Source organism: Poecilia reticulata, chromosome 4 (genome assembly GCF_904066995.2).
Source record: "Poecilia reticulata chromosome 4, P_reticulata-male-v2, whole genome shotgun sequence".
Classification (NCBI taxonomy): domain Eukaryota; kingdom Metazoa; phylum Chordata; class Actinopteri; order Cyprinodontiformes; family Poeciliidae; genus Poecilia; species Poecilia reticulata.
This window is the reverse complement of record NC_088833.1, coordinates 15,884,471-15,907,372: the sequence shown is the minus strand read 5'-3', so window position 1 is coordinate 15,907,372 and position 22,902 is coordinate 15,884,471. Positions and strand designations below refer to the sequence as shown.

The 22,902-nt window shown below is 40.3% G+C and overlaps 2 protein-coding genes across 2 annotated transcripts; both read right to left on the bottom strand.

Annotated features, from left to right (window-relative positions):
* Positions 1 to 420: 420 nt before the first annotated feature.
* Positions 421 to 9,083, bottom strand: LOC103464148 (vitellogenin-1). The gene is made up of 33 exons (XM_008408028.2): positions 8,999 to 9,083; positions 8,746 to 8,766; positions 8,441 to 8,592; positions 8,112 to 8,363; positions 7,862 to 8,023; positions 7,632 to 7,780; positions 7,285 to 7,435; positions 7,040 to 7,197; positions 6,781 to 6,946; positions 6,567 to 6,692; positions 6,259 to 6,477; positions 5,957 to 6,174; positions 5,778 to 5,875; positions 5,576 to 5,700; positions 5,386 to 5,487; positions 5,188 to 5,307; positions 4,913 to 5,102; positions 4,456 to 4,549; positions 4,175 to 4,360; positions 3,955 to 4,093; positions 3,669 to 3,879; positions 3,036 to 3,583; positions 2,842 to 2,943; positions 2,531 to 2,734; positions 2,306 to 2,448; positions 2,092 to 2,227; positions 1,879 to 2,002; positions 1,615 to 1,795; positions 1,424 to 1,518; positions 1,217 to 1,311; positions 924 to 1,089; positions 671 to 832; positions 421 to 581 (listed from the first exon to the last, which is right to left on the bottom strand). The coding sequence occupies exons 1-33, from the start codon at positions 9,036 to 9,038 to the stop codon at positions 490 to 492; spliced, it is 5,127 nt and encodes a 1,708-aa protein (XP_008406250.2). The 5' UTR covers positions 9,039 to 9,083; the 3' UTR covers positions 421 to 489.
* A 4,250-nt stretch (positions 9,084 to 13,333) lies between these two features.
* On the bottom strand, positions 13,334 to 22,575 carry vtg2 (vitellogenin 2). Its single transcript, XM_008408029.2, has 34 exons — positions 22,514 to 22,575; positions 22,155 to 22,175; positions 21,911 to 22,062; positions 21,535 to 21,786; positions 21,283 to 21,447; positions 21,046 to 21,194; positions 20,808 to 20,958; positions 20,564 to 20,721; positions 20,319 to 20,484; positions 20,105 to 20,230; positions 19,796 to 20,014; positions 19,477 to 19,694; positions 19,292 to 19,389; positions 19,085 to 19,209; positions 18,808 to 18,909; positions 18,600 to 18,719; positions 18,328 to 18,514; positions 18,146 to 18,239; positions 17,870 to 18,055; positions 17,644 to 17,773; positions 17,324 to 17,540; positions 16,735 to 17,234; positions 16,585 to 16,626; positions 16,370 to 16,438; positions 16,064 to 16,270; positions 15,395 to 15,537; positions 15,144 to 15,282; positions 14,922 to 15,051; positions 14,516 to 14,699; positions 14,341 to 14,435; positions 14,163 to 14,257; positions 13,899 to 14,064; positions 13,611 to 13,772; positions 13,334 to 13,526 (listed from the first exon to the last, which is right to left on the bottom strand). The coding sequence occupies exons 1-34, from the start codon at positions 22,551 to 22,553 to the stop codon at positions 13,414 to 13,416; spliced, it is 5,121 nt and encodes a 1,706-aa protein (XP_008406251.2). The 5' UTR covers positions 22,554 to 22,575; the 3' UTR covers positions 13,334 to 13,413.
* Between the last annotated feature and the right edge of the window lie 327 nt (positions 22,576 to 22,902).

Genomic DNA, 22,902 nt, shown 5'->3' with positions numbered 1-22,902 from the left:
ATGTCACAGTGCTTTTATATTTCTTCATTTCCCCATCTTGTAAAATTTAGACATTTTATTTTCTTTGTGAGTGAGCAAGTGTTTTTCCACCAATTATTTTGACTAGTGGTTTAAATGTAAAAGGTAAAATACATTTTTCCTTCACTGATGTGCAGGGATATTTTTTTGAAGGTTCCTTCAATGTTTATTGAGAGTCTTTGAACAATGTATTTGAATTATATTTGAAGCAGTTTTATTGTGTTTTTGAGTTGAAAACCCAACATTAGTTTCAGTTCTCCACATTTTCACATCTAAATTAAGTGAAAAATCTTAAAAGACCTTAAAAGCTCTTGAGTCCCAGAGTAAGCTGAGCTTTTTCCCTTTTAAAATCTTTTATAAATCGATATATCACACACATATATTTAAACAACCACCATCACAGAATTTTAAGATGCAGTTTATTTATTGTTACAGAAAAAATTTACACTTAGTGACTTAAAGGAAATGTAGTTAAGAGCACTTGGTGTTGCAGTTGCAAGCCAGGTGAGCTTGGGTAGTCTTTCTCAGGTCAACACTTCTGTCATAGACATTGGTCTGAGAATCTGCACAAACAAGGGAAATACACCAATAAGAAATTGCACTGTAAATGTTTAATGGATTATCCCCTTTTTAAAGAAGGAAAAAAACTCACCAGATGGCCAGCAGTTGAAACCAACAATGACAGGGGTGGTCTTGATTGGCAAGCATCCAGGCAGACAGCGAGGTACAGGCTCAACAGAGTAGCATGTGGAATCCTCATCATGAACGGTCAATTGTTTTTCCAGCTGCACAGATTCAAGCTTCAGGCGGCACTCTGCAGGAGGACGATGTTGAGTCAATTTTCAAAGAAGGCAACACACAATTAATTCATGTGCAAAACTTATAGATATATGTTGAGGTTTTACCAGATTCGTCCCTGCAGCTTTCAGCAGGCAGAATCCAGGAGTGAGCAAAGCTGACTGAGTTCTTAGCCACGCGTCCGTTGGGAGTGTGGTACTCCTGTCTGATTTCTCCATCAGCCTTTCCACAAAGTCCACAGGTCTTTCCTTTCATCCAGTCAGCAATTTTGATCTGCAATGCAACATCGAGTCATTAGGAAACAGAAATATCAACTACATTTGAGGTTTCTCCAAAACCTCTCTTCTAATCTTTTAGATTATGCAAGGGAAAAGGTAATAGTAAACAGTATTTTTTTTACCCTCCATGTCTTTCTGTCAAAGTAGACTTCTTGGAGACCATGGCTAGGTGCAAACACAGCAAGGCCCTCTCCACTCTGTCTGATCTCAATGGAAGCTGTAACAGTTTCATGATGCAGTAATTTAAGAAAATGTAATGACAGGTGTAACTGTAGTTTGTAGTTATTAGTGTGACACTAAATAAAACAGTAAGGACTGTTCATAGTAACCTGTTGGGTGGCGGTAAGGCAAGCTGGTGCGGGGAATTTCCATTTCGTTGACCTTCACAGTGACGTCGTTGTCCTTTGGATACATGTCGATGTCACTGAAAGCATAAAAGTCAAAACCCTGTTAATTTGGGTTCTTGATCGTCCTGTGTATGAAGACTAAAGCTGTCTTCTAGTTTGCCCTGGAAGCTTACATCTCAGAAATTTTGACGTTGATATGGTGTTGCTCTGAAGAATCTTTCCTCAGGAGAACCATAAATTTCAGTTCATCAGTGCAGTCCTGTGCGACAACCTGGTAGCAAGAGGAAGGCATCTGGTTCTTGAAGCTCTTGTTGTTGAATGTGTAGAGTGTGTCCTCAAAGTATCTGCATTCAGCTGGAAAGAGCAAGAAAACACACTTAGTCTGAACTTGCCAGAAAAAGGTTATCTGTACTTACGAAAGAAACATTTGCCGTTACCTGCGGCAGCCTTTGAAACCATGAAGTGGATCTTGTCAAAGACTTCATCAAATGGGCCGAGACCTTTGATCTCATCAATGGGCATAAACACGGGAAGGCGCAGAGTGGCATTGTAGACAGATTTCTGCAAGAAGAGTTCATTTCATTTGTAAGAACACCCAGAATATTAATGACACTGTCTGTTTGGAGAACAAAGTCTGATCCTTTTTATACCTTTGGAGTTTTGAAAACGAAGTCAACTGTCTTGTCAGAAGTTGCAGCTGCAAGGATTGAGAACCTCCTGGTGCTGTTTACTCTCTTCGCGTGAATCACGTATGACAGTATCTTAGAACGAACATATCTGTTGACCCTGGAAGGAAATGGAAAAGAATCTCAGAAACTGTACAAAAATTCCTGACATGGAGAACTGTGTGATGTAGTTTCTTACATCTTTGCGTAACGTTTCAGGGCAGAAGGCAGTCTTTCCCAGGATGCTCTGAGGCGAGCTGCGGGGTTTGAAGAAACAAGACCAGTCTCTGCTGTAGCATTGGCTCTATATCTCTTGCATTGTTCGCCCCAGGCAATCTTAGTCTGTTGACAAACAACATGACATTAGAATAAGTCACCCATGGTTGCTCATAGACTTTTATTGTGTCTTGTAATAGGGCCTTACTGTAACTTTGTGCTTGCTCAACACAACTCCATCAGCACAGAACCTCCAGTTGCTATCAGAAGACAGGTTGGCGACAATGATCTGAAGTCTGGCATTCGGTTTGTCAAGGTAGACAGCGAGTTGGTATCCCAACATCCTCTTGTCAACTTTCACAGCACGGAAGATCATTGCCACAACAGCCTCCTGTTCACCGAGGAATTTTTTCTGTGGTGACACTCAAAGTTAAATGGGGTAGATTCACACTTAAAACTAAACAGAACATAAATAACACATCTTAAGTGCTTATTCATTTTCTGATTATCAAATTTCACCTTATTGTAGATGGCCTCAAAGCTGGCGGAATTGCTCTTGCTTCTGGAAGATGATTTGGAGGGATAATCCTTGTGCAACCTCCGGAACTTCTCAGTCACCCGCTGTAAAGAACAAACATTTCTGTCAGATTTCCCGCATGCTATGCTGGTGTTGTTAAAACCCTTTCCTGCAAGATCAAGATGAAGTTATTTACCTTAGAGCGAGAGGAGCTGGAGCTAGAAGAGCTTGAGCTGCCGCTGAAGAGAGATGCGATGCTTGATGCAGAGCTGGTCCTGTCTGAACTGCTGCTGGATCTTGACATGTTGCCACTCCTGCGTTTGCTTCTGCGGCTGCTGCTACTGCTGCTGCTTCTCCTGCTGCTGCTACTGCTGCTACTGCTGCTGCTGCTGCGTTTGGAACTGCTACTGCTGCTGCTGCTGCTGCTGCTTCTGCGGCTGCTGCTACTGCTACTGCTGTTGCTTGCACGGGCTGCAAGATTGATCTTACGGCCGGAGCGAGATGAAGAGCTGGAGGATGAAGTCTTTGAGGAGCGAGATGAAGAGCTGCTTGAGCTAGAGGAGGAAGATGAGCTGTTCCTTCTTGAAGACAGGATTTTGTTGAGCTTCATCAGGACTGGTCCTCCTTGCTCTGTGGTCTCTGTGGGGTCCTCTTCGTTCAGGTTGATGCGCTTAACAAGCTTCTCTGCAGCATTTGGTCCAACTTTAACCTCCATCTCCAATCTTTCAACGACTTCACCTTCAACTGAAATTAAAAGATAGTCATTAATATATTTGGTGTACAACATGCTTCTATAGAATACTCAAGTGTGATTTCGCCCTGTGCTTACTTGGTGTCACAGAGAAAGAGAAGTTGTGGCGGCCAACCAGTTTGTACAAGAGAGTGTTTCGGATGTAGGCACCATTTTCACTGGCAAACCTGAGACAGGCCTTCAGTCCAACAACCCTGTGCTTAGCGCAGTACTTCTTGGCAAATCCTCGAATCTTATGTCGGCGAATGGCATATTTTGCTTCCTCGGGAAGGAGCTCGGAGGATGAGAGCTGTAAGAGAAGTAAGACGCACTCAGAATTTAATTGCGGATGCAACAGTAGCTGTCAAGGCTAAGTTAAACTTACCATGCTGTCAACATAGGAAGCTCGCTCGGATGAGCGGGCTCTGCTTGATCTTACGGGCACGAGTTTGGTAGGGAAGAGGTGGGTAATTCTCTCAGCGGGAAGTTCCTCAATATTTCTTGACCCAGCAAAAGTTGTCACACTGTTAAAGAGAAAATACACAAATTCAGCTGGACTGCAAGTACAGTGATAGAGGTTAAGTTAAATTCATCCAAGTGCTTACTTCACAAATGTGATGTTTTCAGGCACTTTAACTGGAAGAGCTTCAAGCTTAAAGTCTCCTTCTTTGATGTTGAGTCTTGCAGCAATTTTGGCTGGCATAACTGAGTGGACCTTAGCGTTCGCAATCATAAAAGCCTGGAAAATGTCTGTGTTGAGTCCCATAACTGCATATGTGCTCATGGAAACACTGGAAAAACAGAGAGAAAGATTTTCAGGTTTATTTTTTATCACATTAATCATTTTATGGTGAATTTCATGTAGTGTATGACAGTGGCCACTTACGTTGGTCTGACCTCAGCCTGGAGCTGAATGTCTGTCTCCAGGAGCTTGTTGAGGGGGAAATCTTCTGGCAGGCGTGGTGATGTGGTTGGCTTGACTAAGAAAACAGAAAAACTCTTGACTCTTCCTGTTGCTTAAAACTGATCACAAGATTTTCTTTTGTTTTGAATAAGGAAGTCACATCTAAATGAGAGTATATTGTAATATGCTTACACTGTAAAAACACAAACTCTTACCAAGTATTTTTTGTTTTCGGTCTGGTTTCTTGCTGAAAGATCACTTGCAAGTTAGTTTTGTTTCATTTCAAGTGCACTAAGATATTAGCACTAGAAGCTTGAAAAATATCCGTTTTTGTGTTTTTGCAGTGTAATAATCTGTCTTCCTTTCATCTCCACCTCTCAGTATGAAGTTAGACAGCAAAGCCTAAAGAGAAATTCATTCCAAACTGTGTTTTACTCACTTTCAACAGAAGCTGCAGCCACAGCAGCACTGAACAGACCAAGCTCCATCGGGAGACCAGCGGCAGTTGGAAGAATGCGTCTCATCTCAGCAGCCAGCACAGGCTTAGCATAGTTGAAGTTGACACCAGTCACGAGCAGAGCCTTGAGAACATCTCTTCCATATCCCTGAATGGGCAATTCCCTGGTATACTGTAAAGAAGGAATATACAGTTTATGCTATGTCTGACAAAACTTGATTTTCCTTGAGCTCAGTTGATTGTTGTCTCTGTAGTACCCTGACAGCCTCGTCGATCATGGGTTTGTTGATGTTAGCAAAGGCAATCTCCTGTCCAAAGAGCTTGACATAGATAGAAGCCAGGGGTTTGTCGGCGGGCAGGGATCTCCATTCTGACAGCTGTGGAGAGAAAAAAAGTTATGTTTTTTTTTTGTCACGTTGATCTGTGTAATATTTCTTCTTTTGATTGGTGCTTACAGCCTTTATGACACGCTTCATTTTGGTGATCCTGTCAGTGTTTTCAGAGAGAGAAGGGTTTTTCAGGAGCAGCTCCTGCAGTCCATCTATAGTGGCTCCGATCTGTAGTGAAAACAAAAAAAAACAACAGCATTAAAAAACAATGCTTCTGCTATTATGCTTTTGAACAGGTGTTTGCATTTTTAATGACCTCCAGGGCTTCTGCAGTTGCTCCAGCGGCAAAGGCTCTGGTCTTTACAGCAGCAGTTTTTGGCAAAATGTTTGCAGCATCATTGATGTAAAAAGCAGTTGCAGCAGCACCGAGCATCGAGGAGCCTGATATAGATATTAATAAACAGGTTAGCTAATACTTCAGAACAAATAGAACTCATCTTCTCTTTATGTCGTCTTACTGTTGTAGTAGTCCACATGAATAGCTTTGCTGTAGCGCAGGCTCAGTCTGTCCAGCTTTGGGCTCAACAGTCTCATGGCAACGTTGCACGCAGCGACACTGCAGTAGGAGCATTAAAGAGGTGACTCAGCACAAATTTCTAGGACTTAATGATAATTCAGGAAGAGACGATTGCCTTACACATCAGGATGAACGGTTGCATGGTTCCTACACAGGTACTTCATGTGAGAGTAAGAGAAGCTGGCCACCTGCAGATTCTCCTCTGTTTTCACAGAGTTGGCAAGAGCGGTCACCACACCCATGGAAGGATTGGTCTCGAAGAGAACAATGCAGGACAGCATGCGGAGCTTTGGGTGGAGAGCCTTGTCCATGTAGAGCTGGAGAACCAGTTCCTGGACCTAATTCAGAGAAGAAAGGTTAACTTCTAATGCACCTCTGTGGATAGACAAAAACATTTTTAAACACTTGATATTAGAACCAACCATTCTGGGCTCCTTCTTTGCAATGTTCCTCAAAGCCATGATGGCTTCAACGTGAACTCTCATTGGCAGGGATGCAGCAGCAGTGCCGTGGATGGGCATGATCTTAGTGAGAGACTTGAAGCTAGCTGGGTGTCCAGCATTTCCCAAAACCTTTACGTACAGGACGATCTTGTCTTCCTCATTCTTGGCAATAGCATCTGAAAGTCGATCTTGAATAGGCTGTTGGCGGAAATTAGTAATTAACATAATCTAGTTCTCCCAGTTTTTCCTCAGTTTGAAGCAAAATGGAATTTATGTGGTTAAATTACCTTTATAAGGTCAGCCGGGCAGGGAGCTGTCTCATTGCAGTATTTGTAAACCATTGTACCGTATCCGAGGAAGACAATCTCACGCAGAAGTGGATTTTTCTCTACTTTGTCGCTCGCCAACAGGTTCTTCAAAAGTGGAAAAAAACATTCATATTGTATCCATTCATTTTATTATTCATAGAATGAGTTATTCACAAAGTGCAATATTACCAACCTCCAACAGCTTGATAACCTCGGGGTCAGCAGTCACCAAGTGCACAGATGCTACCAGTGCTTGAGCCGCCTCAGCAGTGCTTATTTCCTCAGCCATGAACTTCTCTTTGATGAATCTAAAAGCGTCGCGAGTGCCAGCAGCAGGGATGGTATCCAAGAACCAGTGTCTGGAAAGGCAAAAAGAAATTAAGTGTGAAAAACAAAAGTTCATTAAAAGCATTTATTCATTTTGCAAGTTATGTTCAGTCGCTGATATGAACCTGTGAGGGGACATCTTTTTGTACTGGTTCCAGTACATTTCCAGATCTTCGTAGCGAGCAAGACGGAGCAGCTGTACCAGTTCCAAAAACTTCATGGGGGCATTTTCATGAATATTCTCCACGTTGATTCTGGCGAGCTGATTCATGACCTCTGCAGTCTGACATCACACAATCATCGTCATTTGAAGCCGCTTCACATTGTTTAATAATAGTGGCCCTGTCTTACAAAGCAGTCTAAACTGTACCTGGGCCTTTGCATTGCTGATCTTGACAAGCTTAATGGGGGCCTGAAGAAGTTCGTTGGCGAACTCGTACTTGAGAGATCCACGGTGTTTGTAGACAGCATTGATAGGTGGAATGGGCTCTTTCTTAATCTCAAGGAACTCAAAGGACTGCCTTTAAATTGAGGCATAAACATGTTAGGTTAATGTCAATGTCAAATGTATTTATAAAGCACTTTCCAAACAGTTGAAGCTGCACCAAAAGAACTTACAATAATTAGAACAAATCACAAAGGCTTAAGTGCCAGCCTCTGTGGAGGTTAAACTAAAACCTAATATCACCTCTATTTTGTTAGTAAACCTTGACATACCTGGTCATCATTTGAGTAGCTCCGTTATCCTCAGAGAAAGGCAAGAACTGGATCAGCTCATTAACTTCCGCTTTCTGGATCATGATGGCATTAGCGACTGGTTTGAAGGTGTAGCTGAATGTCGTGGTGCCTCTCAGGTTCTTGGTTTCCTGTCAAAAACAAGTCATGGGTTAAATGCAAAGTTTAGCTTTGAACAGTTTTACCTTGGAACACAATGGGTTTAGCTTTACCTCCTGGCACTTTTCACACTTCTCAGTGTATGCCAATCCCATGTCCTTAATGATTCTTTCCTGGCAGTTGTTCAGGTCCCTGGTCTTGGTCAGAAGGATGTTCTCATTACGTGCATCTTCACTGATGGCGTAGAGGGTCTTGCACACACCCTGAGTTCCAACCTGTGGAGAACAGAAAACTTTTTAGACTAAAGTTTTATGACTACTGGTAAATAACTTAAATAGGCTACCGTTTGCCTCTTTTACAAACCTCCTGCAAGTCATAGACTTTGTGGGTCTTCTTGAGGTTCAGCTGGAGAATATTCAGAATGCCTCTGTGGATGTTCAGCACCACAGCCGAAACGCCCTCGGGAGCAAAGACTTTACCAACAACACCATTGACGTATTCGAACTTGATGGGGATCGCAAACTGAGGTGCCAGGGCTGCCGTCAACTTGGGTGATGGGATTGCTGAGTCGTTTGGCCAAATACCATTGTACTCTAAGAGCTCAGGTTCCACAAGCTGCGATTTAAGTAAAATGTGTTGGTTAGGTATTTGGAAAGGTAAATGATTGCTGTCGCTAGTTGATTTATTGTTACCTTCAGCATTAAAGTATTTTGCTCAGCTCGGCTGATGAGAATTTTGGATCTGATTTTCAATCCAGCTCTTGCCAAACCTTCCTCAGGAAGACCGCTGAGGAGTAATGCTTCATACTTGTACACATAGGTCTTACTGGCAGCAAATTCAGGGACTGTAAATACAGTTTTGCACAGTAAGAATAATGCATGACATATGTATGTTATTTTTTAGAACTATAGGTCAGAGAATGTGGTCAAATTCACTTATAAAAGCATAGCTATGTTAATTTTGAATAATTTAGTTTACGTTCAAATACCAGACTTACCAGGTTCAAAAGTTTGTCCAGCTGGGATGGGAAAAAAAGAAACATTTTTTGTCAAACATTAAAGAAGAATGAATAATTGTATCAAATTAATATGGAAGAACTAATTCAGAAGCTTTAAAGAAATTCTAAAATGATTCCAAATGTTTCAACAATAAACACTTAACTATTTAAAGATATAAAAAACATCAAATGTGCAATTTATAAGTCAAATAAATGTAATAAATGCAATCCATTAGTGCAGTATGCTTCTTACCCGCAAAGGCCAGAGTCAGGGCTAGCACAACCGCTTTCATGGCTGATGAGGCTGTGACAATCTGTGGAGACAGGCAGCCTTTTATACGAACATCGGTGCTATGCAAATATGCCTGTTGCCTGTAATTTGATGGATAACTTATTTATCTTTTGGTCAGAATCTGGTTTGTGCAACATGCATCAAAGGATGGAAAGTTGGGGTCACCTGACCTGGTTCTTTGATGCAGGTCAAACCTGAGCATCCTGTTCCAAAACCATGACCAAATAGTTCCATTTAGCAATTTATGTCTAAACTGTAATACAGCTTCATTCTACCATACAACTATAATGCTGGTATTTGTTAACATTGTTAACATTTGTTAACATTGTCTTTTGAAATATGTCAACATTATTTCAAAAGAAAATATTGACAAAATATGACACGTTTTCTTTTAGAAAGACTCCAAGCTTTACAATATATTGTTTAAGGAGATAAACTCTGCTTGTTTGTTTGTTGGCAATACAAACGTAACAAGACTTGATAATAAAATTACATTTCATAGACAAAACGTCAGACATGAGATTTTTATTTGTCATTATGCGTCTAAAACATAATGAAATTGGAGTGATAACCTCAGTGATAAATAGATAAATAAATAAAGTCTTAATTAGTTCTTATGGTGCAGCATAAAGGTGTTGCACCTGCAGGGGGACAGAGAGGATAGAAGGACGCGGCAGATAGATTTCACATTTCTTGGGGAAAAAGCTGTTCTTTAGCCACAGGGTTATGCTGGCAGTAACAAAAATTGTGTAATTCGAAATAACATTTTTGTTCAATGTTTTGGCATTTTTACAACACAAGTAATAGTCTTTATGTTCATACATTTTCAGTTCTTGTCATGTCTCTATGTTCCTTAGTTATTTATATCTCTAAATTAATCTCATAAATGTTTGTGGTAACTCTTCATCCATTTCAAAGTTCACTCAGAAAGGATATTTGCTTTCTTTGTTTGCTTTGGTCACTGTGACCAGTAAGGTCAGGTCATTTTAACAGGTCGGGCTTTTAGGCTCGGACAACATCAGTGCAAACCACAAAAAGTTTTCACGTTTTCGTCTTGTGCATATTTGTTCTACTGTTTAAACGCAGGCCAATGCGTTCTAAAAACATGATGTTAGCGCAGGACACACAGTTAATGAAAAAAAAAAAACACCTCTTGTTATAACACTGATTATTCTATCTTTTTAAAGTAACATTAAAACCAAACACATCACACTGAATATTTACAATATAAGTATCAAACTTGACTTGAACTCCTGCGTAGTAAAATCTGGCAATATGGAGACCTCTATGAGTCGATCCTAATCTTAGGATCAGTGAGCCATTTGACTTTGACAAGTTTATATGCCAATAATATCCATTATTATTAAGTCAGTCAGTACTGCCAACAATATTGTTGTAGCAAAAAACGTCTAGGAGGTTCTTTTTAAGTGCTTGGACTTTTGGACGTTTTTAGAAGCATTCGAGGCCCAAATGGAAGTACAAAACAAGAAAAAAGTTAATTTTGCATAACAGGTCCCGTTTTCTTAGGCACTGTGATTGGAAGGCAGGCCTGTGGTTTTAAAACACTTGTGAAAACAAAGTAGTTTTCTCCAGGAAGGTAAATACTACTTACAGTATAAGACAGTAAAATACAGGCCTGCAATATTTTATATATTATATCTTATCTGTGTTGTTTGCTGAGAAATTCATATTTCGAGAGTTTGGCAGGCACAGCATATTATCATCTAAATTTTTACAATTTACATTTCGGTACACCGTGTTGCCAAATCTATTTGCTCTTTTGCCATTAAATACACAAACTAGAATAACATCCCAATGAGGTTTAACATTAAGTTGACTAATCCTTTGCTGCTAGCACAGCTTGAACTCTTCTAAGAAGGATTTCCACAAAGATCAGGAGTGTGTTTTTCAGAATTTTAATCTTTTTTTGCCATTAGTGAGATCAGCAACTGATATTGGATGAGAAGGCCTGGCCTGCAGTTTGTGAGCTATTTATCCAATCATCAGTTAAAGATTAGGAGTTTGTCCAGTCAGGTCCTTTCTCATCCGACCTGCTGTTGCAAAACCACAGTAGCTCTGGGTTCAGACATGCAGATATTACATTTATTCTTTGAATGAATCAATTTCTAATTACACAATACGTTCTATATAAAATGGCTAGACAAAGCATTTGGGGTTGAAAAACCTTTCAACAGAAATATTTAATGGAAATTAAATTACAGAAATAATAAATAGAAATGATGAATAAAGACTAGGAATGAATCTTCATCCACTATAGCTAAAAAAACTGTAAGTTGATATTTTTATAAATTGTGAATAAAAAATAAAACATAGGTATACACACATCACATAAATGAATGGATTGATGGCAAAAAAAATAATTCTTAAAATGCATACAGAAACAAAATAAAAAAAATAGTACAACAAATTTAAGTACAATAGTTCATGTTAAAACATAGATTAAAGACACATTACCAACTCCACAGACAACTCGAACTGAAATTAAACTTGCTTGACTGTTTTTGAACACAAAGTTGGACCAAACCAATTGTTTTTATTGTCATAGAAACATTAGGGGGAGCAGGACGTTGAGTGAAATGATCAGCAGTAAGACATTATTTGAAATTTGCAACATGTTTGCTATCTCAATCCCTCTGGACCTCATCAACAAAGTTAAATCTTCAAAAAATGTTTGACATACCTTACTAGTATTTTGTTTTAGACTAAAATTTGATGCCTTTTTGTTGAGTTTTAAAAAATATACAGAAATGAAGCTGTTTTAATACAAACATACTTTTGCACAGTTGTTACAAATCTTTGTGCACCGAGGCTGCTGTGGGTCAGTTTTAATCTACATCTACTACAATGGGCTCTATATCCGGCAGTGAGGGCCAAATCAAGGAAAATCACAGTTTAGGTACTTCAATTTGCGATCCAGTTCTGATACAGTCTCTACAGAGAGACAAATGTTAGTATGTAAAGATTATGTCGGGGGATCTTGAAACAGTGGAGAGACAAAACTGCATCAGACTTCTACATCCACACATGTACACTCCCAACCAGATGACTGAGGGGCAGATCTCATGTCTGTGTCCAGGCCTTGTTGAGGAGGACCTCCTCAAACACACGAGATCTCCACCTGCAATTTATGATTGCAGGTTATAAATTATACGTTTCAAACGGACTTATATGTGATGTCTTTTTTGGTATGTTGTTTCTTCTTTTTTTTTGTTTTTTAACCGTTCATTTTTTACTTGCTGTAACATCAATTGCCCATTTGGGAGATGAATAAGTATGAATCTGAATCTGAATCTAATCTTACAAACAGATTATAAAAACACATTTGAAGCTAAATTCAGTGAGTTAGGTTTTAGATGCAAAGTTTGTTGGGTCGGAGGCTTGGGATCTGATAGTTCTTGGTAAGGAAGCAGACAGTGATTTGGATGAGAATGTGTCAGAGCGAGAATAAAAATGAAACCCCTCTGATGAGAATGACAAGCTGCAAGATGTCAGGAAAACAGTGTCCTCTGCTGGTCTTGTTTGTCTTGCATCACTTTGCAGAAGGAATGACATTGGAAAAAAAATAATCCAGGACTCACAGAACTGCTTACTTTGTGACAGATTAACAACTTCCTTAGCTGACTGCTAAAACTAATCAGACAATTTTAATGGTTTTAAACTGTTACGCATTAAATTACAGCACAACGCAAAAATTTATTTGCATTCTCCATCACCAAGGCTGTGTTCTCACATCTAAGATAATTTAAGGTATAATACTGTGTTATAATTTAGTTTTTTTTTTCCCCCTCCAAAACCTGACAACATAAAACACCTGATCTCAGTGTCAGCAGGGAATCATCATTTAGTTAATAATGTAAGTGTGGCTCTTTATGGCTATGACTATTATTAGTATGGAATTTGCAGTTAAAATTCACTTGCAACATGTCATAAAGGTGTTATAGTATGAAAAGACTAAATAATGTGGTTTAGTTATGACTATTTTTGATGTATGTAGCTAACAAAAAAACCTTTGAGGTTTATCTATTTGTCTAGTAACCATCTCAAATGTTGCCATCATATCTCAGTCCAAATGTGTGTGTGTGTTGTTTTTTTTTTAAACTACTTCATGTTATTTTCGGTATTTCTGTTAATTAATTTTTTAATGTATTTTGAAAACTGTCTTGGATTTCCCGGCTCTTTTTATTATTAGCAATGAATGATACATCTTCTTCACCCTACATTCATTTTCAATGATACCTTATTTTTACTTTGTGCCATCAACGTTCACCACAGAGACAATTTCAATTGCTTCTTTATTTTACTTTACAAGCATCCATGAAACACAAAAACAGAACGAATGTCAGAAAGCAACACAATTAGGCACACTGTGGAGTGCAGCGACAGGCCAGGTGGGACTCCGCTGTCTCGCGCACATCAATGCTCTTCTCGAAGATGCTACTGAGACCATCAGGGCGATTCATGTTCGACTCTGAAAGGGAGAGCGGAGCGGTTAGGTTTGGTGCAAGATTTGAAGAGTGCTTTAATAAATGTGTTCTTGGGGCCAGCTGCTCACCCAGAGGAACGCAGTGGTAGCCGACAGTGACGGAGGTGGTTCTCACGGACTGGCAGCCAGGCAGACAGCGCAGCACAGGTTCGACGGAGTAGCATTTAGATTCCTCACCTGCCACCCTGACCTGCTTCTCCAGCTTCACCGACTCAAGCCGCATGTAGCACTCTGGGGGGGATATATATATTTGACCCTTTCATTTTTGTATTGTTTGCAGACTGCTTTGAGTTTATCGTTGCGCAAATTCTTTTGATTCCCGGTGTTGCGTTTTTAAAAATCGGAACGGATTTTTACCAGAGGCCTCACGGCAGCTCTTTGCAGGCAGAACCCAGGAATGAGCGAAGCTCGTCGCGTTCCTGGAAACCCGCTCGTTCGGAGTCACGTACTCCTGTCTGAATTCGCCGCCAGCTTTTCCACAGATTCCACAGGTCTGGCCTCTCATCCAGTCCACCACCCTAACCTTGAAGGGGTGAAAAAAAAAGGTATTTGAGTCACAATTATACAATTATCAAGATGTCATTTGATGAATGCCCAAGTTTACCAGATTTTTGTCATCACCTGCACTTTGTCAGAGCTGAAGTAGACTTCCTGAAGACCATGACTGTGAGCAAACAGAGAAATGCCCTTCTCCTTCTCTTTGATATGTATGTTGCCTGTTATAAAGATACACGTTTAAACATAAAAATAAATGGTCGATATGTGCGAGTCCAGCATATCACCCACCACATTGTCCTACCTGAGGGATGCTGATATGGCAGGTTGTTGAGAGGAATTTCTGCTCCATTAACCTTCACCATAACAACATTGTTCTTGTGATACATGTCGACATCACTGTGGAAACACAGCTTAAATGTTAAAGTCGTTTTCTTCAAAGACAGTCATGTTGCATACTGTGTACAGTCATCACTTACATGTTTTCAACCTTGATGTTGATCTCATTCTTTTCTGTCGTTTGATCCCTCTTCAGCAGAACTATGAATTTGAGTTCGTTTGTGCAATCTTGAGCCAAGACCTGAGGGCAAGTGTGGGGCATCTCTGTTTTGAACTTCCTGTTGTTGAAGGTGACCACTGTGTCATTGACCACGGAGCACTCAGCTGAAATGAGAAAAATACTGAATTTAACCTCTTTAAAAAGAGCATAAATTAGGCACGGCCCAGTTTGATATTAGCAGATTGTATTTTTACGAATTTTAAAAAAAAACTAAAATATGTAACGTAATGTAATTGCTTCATTTGGAATATTTGCAAAAACTATTACCATTAACTTGCTCATAGAAATTACATATTAAGATTAAATGATTTGTGAGGGTTTTTCACCTGCGGTAGACTTGGTGAGCATGTAGGTGACCTGCTCCGTCAATCTGCCCCGGTACGCCTGCAGCTCAGTAGCAGTGTTGTTAATCGGCATGTACAAGGGAAGGACCCATCCCAGTTTGTAATAGGCCCTCTGGATTTCCAACAAACAGAAATTATCTTTGACATATACGTGCAATGCAAATGTGGTGTTTGCATAAATTAAACGATGATGCATTGTTGCACCTTTGATGTCTTCAGTGTGACATTCAGGTTTGTCTCGTTGGCAACAGCTATAGTGAGTTTTATCTGTCTGGGGTTGTTGTGGACCTTTGTCCTGTTCACTCCAATGTCCTCAGCGACACGGTAAAACCATTTAGAGACTCTAAATGGGAGAAAAAGTAAAAAAAAAAAAAACCTTAAAAACTTACACAAACTAAGGCTTGACTTCCAAAGGATGATGGCTACAGGATGATTTCCTTCGTTTGCGACATTACCTTCTTGAATATTTCTTCATGTAATGAGGGAGTCTCGCCCAGGCCAGTTTCACACGGATTGCAGGTTTCTTCTCAACGCGACCGGTTTCAGCTGTGATCGTGGTGTTGTACTGCTTGCATTGAATTCCCCAGGTTAGCCGAGTCTGGGAAAAAAATTAAGTTTCCAGAAAATATACTAATTATAAGTAATAGAGAATAGTGCATTAAATGAGAACTTGTGGAAAAGCTTAATCTAAAATCTTCTTCCTTCGGTTCAGACTTTTTATTTGCCAGTTTAAAAGTATAACTCACAATTTCAGAAAAATATTGAAAAACAACTCATTGTTGTGGTCAGTTCTTTCTCAGTGATGTTAATGGTAAGGTGCATTAATGTGCACTAATTTATAAGAAAGCACAATTGGGGACCAAATCTTTCATCAGCAACATGAAATCTTTGTTACTTTGTGAATCCACATTCTTAGCCTTGTGCTGCACAGTTTGCATTTTTTAATGTTCCATAGGAAAATAAAAATATAATTTCTGTCAGTATTGAATGAAAGCAGCAACTGGAAGCCTGGAAACCTGAAGGGAAAACTGCTTGGAACTACAGCTACAGTGTCTGGGTTTCATGGTGACTGTTTTAAGTTATAATTAATAACAAAAATAAAACACTAAAAGAAAAAACTGTACCATCACTTTGTGGTAGCTGAGCATCACGCTGTCAGCACAGATCGTCCAGTTGTTACTCTCAGTGAGGTTGGCCACAATGATTTGTACTCTGGCAGTTTCACCGTCAAAGTAAGCAGTGATCTGATATCCCTGGTTCTTGTTGTCTTGTCTAATGGCACGGACAAGGACTGCGACTTGTGGACGGACGGTGTTGGACAGGTATTTGGCCTGCAAGCACAAAGAAGACATGTAGATTGTTTTTGTTTTTTCTTTCTTTACTCGTACAGTATATGGATGCACAGGACTACAATAATTTTTATAGCTTGCCTTGTTGTAGATGGATTCAAAGCTGCTGGCGCTGCTCTTGCTTTTCAGACGCTCTGCTGAGATCGAATGCTGCGAAGGAAAAACATTTACCCAGCTCAGAAACACTCCAAGATGGTTTACACTTTAAATTAGCTTGGGGAGCGGTTGATTTGAAGGCAATTTCTCTGAGCGTCGAAATGAGTAAAAACACTTCTGAAAGATCACAATAATGTTACCTGGTGGATGTGATCCTTGGTGAAGTTCAGTTCATACCGTTCCTGTTGCAATAGAAAAGCAGGTGAATAAAATTGTCCTTATCGTTGTCTCCAAAACAAACAATGCGATTTTCACAACTGTGTAAGCTGTGAATTGTGAAGTTGACTCACCCTGGACATGGAGCTGGAGGAGCTGGAGCTGGAGCTGGATGACCTGCTGGCGGACCTGCTGGCAGACCTGCTGGAGGACCTCTTTGGTGTTTTGTTAAGATCCGGCGTCTTGCTTTTGCGGCTCGAAGAGGAGGATCTGGAAGAGGTCTTGGAGGAGCTTGAGGAAGAACTGCTAGAGCGTGAGCTTCTGGAACGTGAGCTGCTAGAACGTGAGCTGCTAGAACTTGAGCTGCTAGAACTTGAGCTGCTAGAACTTGAGCTGCTTGAGCAAGAGCTGCTGGAGCTAGAGCTGCTTGAACGAGAGCTGCTTGAGCTGGAGGATGATGATTTTGTGTTGTTCTTCAGACCAGGAACCAAAATCTTCTTCAGCTTCATCAGGACGTTTTTGTCCTCAAGTATTTTGTCCTCCTCACTCAGGTTAACCGCTTTAAGGATCTTTTCTGCTGCCTTTTCACCAATCTGAACCTCGATTTCAATCCTTTCGATGGGTGGTCCAGCAGCTGAAATCAAAATAAATGAGACGGATTGTTTTTTTTTTACCCTTTCAAAAGGCTTCATTTAAGAACATTAGTGCATCCGTTTCACTTGCCTGGGGTGACATTAACCATAAGAGTATGGTTTCCAATTATGGCGTAGATCGGGGTGTTTCTGAGGAAGGTGGCATTGCGAGACCTAATATCAATGCATGTCTTTATTCCGAATGTGTATGTAGTAGCGCACATTTTCTTCACAATTGGTTTGGGGATTTTCTTGTTTCTGACACTCTGACTTTTCCGTTTAAGAGGACGAAATTCCTCAGAATTTGACTATAAAAAATAAAGCAAGAAAAAGAGAAACAGCAAGTTATCCAAATTATGGGGAGTGTAAATAAGAAATGGTCTGGAGGGTTGATCATTCACTCAGACTTACTTCACTACCCACGATCTGTGAAAGTCTTGAGGTGGCATTCTTCCTCTTAAAATTGTCTAACGGGACAACTGGCGTGATCCTGGCAGCTGCGAGGTCTTCCACATCTCTTGCAATCGCAACTGTTTCAAGACTTTTATAGAAGAAGCGGGAAAAAAAAGCAAACATTTACTCCAAATAAGAAAGGGGGTTGATTTGTTGATTCCAGAGAATTAAAAAAGGTACACACCGAGCAGATGCGATTGTTTTCACACCCTCTACAGGCAGGAACTTATAGTTAAAGTAGCCCTTTTCTATGTCAACTCTAGCCTCCATCTTTTTAGGAATAACTGTGTGGACTTTGGCTCTTGACATCACAGTGGCCTGAATGAAAGGATTATTTACTCCCATAACAGCATAGGTGTGCAAAGACAGACTGAAATAGAAAGACATACAGAAATATTAAAACATAAGTGGTACAAGCAGATTATCCTCTAGATGCTTGTTTTCAGGACAGGTGGTTCACCTTGGAGCGACTGAAGCCTTTAGGGAAACATCAGACCTCAACAGGTGGACAGGATGGAAGTTCTCAGAAGGTGGTGGAGAAATGGTGGCTCGTACTAGGAAAAATTTATTTAAAAATGTTATTTCTTAATGTAATTATTCATCTCAAACCCTCAGTTGTTGAACTGTAACACGGAAACTTACCCTCAACAGATGCGGCTGCCACAGCAGCAGTGTAGAGACTGAGCTCCATGGGTAAACCGAGAGAGCTGGGGAAGATGTGACGGACCTCAATAGCCAGTATTGGCTTGGAGTATTTCAGAGAGTAACCAGACAACAGAGCGTCCAAGGCCTTTTTACCATGTGTGCGGATTTCAGGTCCGGTGGCAAACTATTAAAAATAAAATCCTTATTAGACTAAGGTTTTTATTTGAACGTGATATTGAAGGCATGCAAACATTTCTGTGGAACACTACCTCAATGATCCTTTCAACCATTTCTTTGTCAATGTTTGCAAATGCAATTTCATGTCCAAGAACTTTCACGTACAGAGAGCCAAGGGGCTTGCGGGAAGGATTGGCCCTCCACTCAATTAGCTGCAACAGAAAGAAAGTTGTAGGATATTTTTTTATTTTTATGGAAGTATGAAAAACTCTCTTGCAGGTAAATGTCTTGTAAACCTACAGCCTTGAGAGCTTGCTTCATCTTGGTGATCCTGTCTGCATCCTCTGGAACTTCACGGACTTTCAAAAGGGCCTCCTGTACTCCCTCAGATCTGGCTCCGAACTGTAAAAATGTAGCATTGGAAAAGCTTTTTAATTCATAACCAGTTCTCAAATTAATCTTTTTCAACAAGTTAATATTAAAAAGCGTGAGCCATTCCTAAGCACAAAGATCACTTCTATTGCATAAACCGAATCCCTTTGGTTTTAACGATACGTCTAAAACATGATCATCATACCTCCAGAACATCAACATACACTCCAGACATGTAAACTTGAGCTTTTGCCATGACGTTTCTTGGCAACACAGTTGCAGCATCATTGATGTAAAACGCGCTGGCAGCAGCTCCCATCATCCAAGGATCTGCAGGTTAAAAAAAGCATTTCCATCTTTATTAGCAAGTGAAATCTCTTGAGAGAACGTGATTTTTCTGGTACACTCTTACTGTAATAGTGGTCATAAAGGAAAGTTCGGCTGTAGCGGAAGCATAGTCTATCAAACTTAGGGTTGAGCATCCTGATGGCAACATTGCAGGAAGCAGCTCTGTAGAGAGAACAAATATCAGTTATTCTTCATTACAGTTTATTGCACTGACGTATTAATAAGATAATAGTGCAACAGGGTTCTTACAAAGAAGAACGGTCAGGGGTGGTGGTCCTGGTTAAAGCCTTCATGTAAGAGTAGACAAAGCTTGCAACCTGCAGGTTTGGTTCTGACAGGAGGCTCTTGGCTACAGTGGTCACCAGAATCAAGGGCAGCTTGGTCTCAAACAGCACAATAGCAGCAATTATGCGTAGCTCAGGGTCAAGACTCCTGTCCATGAAGAGCTGAATAGCTATGTCCTGAATCTAAACAAAAAAAAGAGATAATTTTCTTAATACATTTGAACAGTATGTTTAAACCTTAGGAATTGTGTTGTAAAGTAGGGTGGTCAGAAGGTTTGCCTCACCAGCCTGGGTTCTCTCTTTGCAATTTTTCTCAGTGCCATAGCAGCATCAACATGAACTCTGTGCTCAAGATTGGAGGCAGAGTTGCCGAAACCAGGCAGCAGCTTCATGATCGGCTTCAGACTGCTGGGATGTCCCGCATTACCCAGAACTTTGAGAACCAGGGAGAGCTCATTATTGTCACGTCTCTCGAGAGCACTGGCAATAATGTCATGCATAGGCTGCAGTATAAACAAACAAAAAAAAAACGATAGAAGTTATTGATCTTGCAACTGAACATTGGTTTTTAGAAATATGCAGACAATACATACCCTGAGAAGGTCAGGTGGACATGATGGGTTCTCTGCACAGTATTTGTGAATCGCAGTGCCAAAGCCCAGCATGGTGACCTCACGCAAAGCAGCATTTTCTTGAACCTTAGGGGCCTTGACCAATTCCTAGAATGGTGAAACATAAAAACTGGGTTAGGGTTAGGGGTTACCCTGCCACTAGAAATAAACATGAAACATTTAAACATCAGGTTACCTCCAGAAGCTTGATGGCCTCCAGGTCGGCTGTCACCAAGTGTGTGGATGCCATCATGGCCTGAACAGCTTCAGCAGCGGTCACTTCACCAGCAATGACCTTCTCCTTGATGAACTTAAGAGTAACATGTGTACCAATGGCAGGGATGGAGCTCAGCATCCAGTGCCTTGGGAAAGATTTGCTTCAGTAAAATTGTCCTTAAGAATGTTTGTTTTTTAATTCTCTAACAGTGTAAGTGGCTTTACCTATGATCACTTTTGGATTTGAATTGACTCCAGAGAGCTTCAATGCTTTCATATCTGGCCACACGCAGAAGCTGGATGAGCTCAATAAACTTCAGGGGAGAATCTTCATGGGCCTTGCCCAAATTGAGGCTCACAAGGTTGTTCAGAGTCTCAACAATCTATAAAACAATCCCCCCAAAAATGCTTTTAAAGTACAAAATTGAATGAATAAAAACAGAATGTCAATAAGAACTTCAAAAGGTACCTGAGCCTCAGCATTGGTGACCCTCAGAAGCTGAATTGGTGTCTGGAGGACTTCAGTACCTAACTCGTACTTCAGTGATCCACGGGGAACGTACTCAGCTTTGGCGGGCTCTAATGGGGTGTTCTTGACATCCACAAAGGTCACATTCTGCCTGTGAAAGTAGATTAACATCAGTTAAATCAGCTGTCCAAAATTTAACACACAGAGATGAGCTTCATCATAATTTAAAGCAACATACTTTGCCTCCATCTGGACAGCTCCGTTCACAATGTTGAAAGGGGAGTACTGGAGGAGCTCAGAAGCAGTGGCCTCTAAGATCAAGGAACCAGAGGTTGAGGGCTTCATGACGTAGTTTAGAGACATTGCTCCTGAAAACACTTTCCCACGCTGTAGTGACATAACACACAAAATCAATAATCAAACAGTTTAATTTCCTCAACAGAGACTATGGCAGATAAGAGGAAACTGTACTCACAGTCGCACACTCTGCACATTTGTCTGTATAACCAGCCAAGCCAACATCCATGTAGATTTTTTCTGAGCAGTGATTGAAGTCTGTAGTCTTCGTCAAATGAAAGCGCTCAGCCTTCGGATCCTCACTAAGGACGTAGTATGTCTTGCACACACCTTTTACTCCAGGCTAATTTAAAGAAAATAAAAGTAAGAAAATATTACAGGTGGTTCACCCTATGCCTGACTAGACCTATCGAAAGCAAGCATTGAGTACCTCTTGCAGGTCGTACACATTCTGAGTCTTCTTGATGTTCATCTGAAAGATGTTGAGGATTCCCCTGATGATATTCAGCACAGATGTAGAGACGCCTGCCGGGGCGTACACTTTACCGATCACACCGTTAGCATACTCAAACTTGACGGGTGTCAAGAGCTGAGCAGAGAGAGCTGAGGTGAGCTTTGTGGCAGGGTGGAAGACCTCTTTGGGCCAGATACCACTGTACTCTGAGATCACAGGGTCTTCAAGCTGAAAGAACAAGCAACATATTATCGAGAATGCGAGCATCAGCCTCTCCTGGATATTGGTTGATATGTTTGTACAGATTAGGTTTTGTGATGATAATGCAACATTATTGAGAAACAGTTTTTACTTTCAGAATGTAGCTGTTAGGATCTGCTGCACCGATCAAAACTTTGCTCTGGATTTTCACCCCAGCCCTTGCCAGGCCCTCCTCAGGCAGCCCTCCCAGAAGATATCCTTCATATTTGTACTCGTAGGTCTTTCCAGCTGCAAATTCTGGGGCTACAACAGAAAGCAAAAATCATCCATATCTTAAAAAATATATATAGATTTGCTGCTTTTCTTATTTTTAGTATTATTAGAAAACAACTTACCATAGCTAACCTGAGTGCCAGCTGAAAAACATTAGAAAAATAAATTAGAGTTGTGGTTTTTTTTAATAATTACTATCTGTTTGTTTTGAGAGGAGATGATATTTGAACTTATTTAAGAACACACTGCTATTGATGCTATTGTTTTAAAATAATATGAATTTACGTTTTTAATATTTGGAAGAACGTTATCACCATTTATTGATGAAAGAAAAGGGGAGGGGTCAAAAAAGTTTATATTTCTGCTCATCTCCTTTTCAGACAAATAATTATCTAAATAAGTATCATGGTGTTTGAATGTGAATATGTTTAGAATTAACAAACTAAACTAACTAAAGTTTAGTTCATACAGGGACACTCACCCACAAAGGCCACAGTCAGAGCCAGCACAATCACCTTCATGGTTGGTGGTTGTGAACGACTGTAGCTAACGGTTTCCTTTTAAAGCCAAGATTTGCAGACATTGTTTTTGAAAATGAAACATTAACTAAATGTTGGCTGTCATTTCTCTCGGTGGTTACTGTGCCCTGATCATGTCGACAAGGCTGAGTAAATACGCTAATCAGAAAATGTCCTGAAAATGTCTGATTACAGTGTTTTATCATGTTTCATTAGAAATGTGCTAAAGGTTTTTATTTGTCATATTGGTTGGCAAAACAAATAATATTTAAAGTAATAAATATGTGTTTACCTCAAAAAGTACTTCTATATGTGTTTAACGACAATAAATATTAAGATTTGTACAGAGCTG

Coding starts and splice junctions, on each gene's coding strand:
- LOC103464148 (XM_008408028.2), bottom strand. CDS start 9,038: ATGAAAGCGGTTGTGCTAGCCCTGACTCTGGCCTTTGCGG. Junction 5,308..5,385: donor TGAAGCGTGTCATAAAGGCT/GTAAGCACCAAT, acceptor TTCTCTCCACAG/CTGTCAGAATGGAGATCCCT. Junction 5,103..5,187: donor TGATCGACGAGGCTGTCAGG/GTACTACAGAGA, acceptor CCTTCTTTACAG/TATACCAGGGAATTGCCCAT.
- vtg2 (XM_008408029.2), bottom strand. CDS start 22,553: ATGAAGGTGATTGTGCTGGCTCTGACTGTGGCCTTTGTGG. Junction 20,722..20,807: donor TCACCAATGCTGAGGCTCAG/GTACCTTTTGAA, acceptor ATTGTTTTATAG/ATTGTTGAGACTCTGAACAA. Junction 18,720..18,807: donor TGAAGCAAGCTCTCAAGGCT/GTAGGTTTACAA, acceptor TTTCTGTTGCAG/CTAATTGAGTGGAGGGCCAA.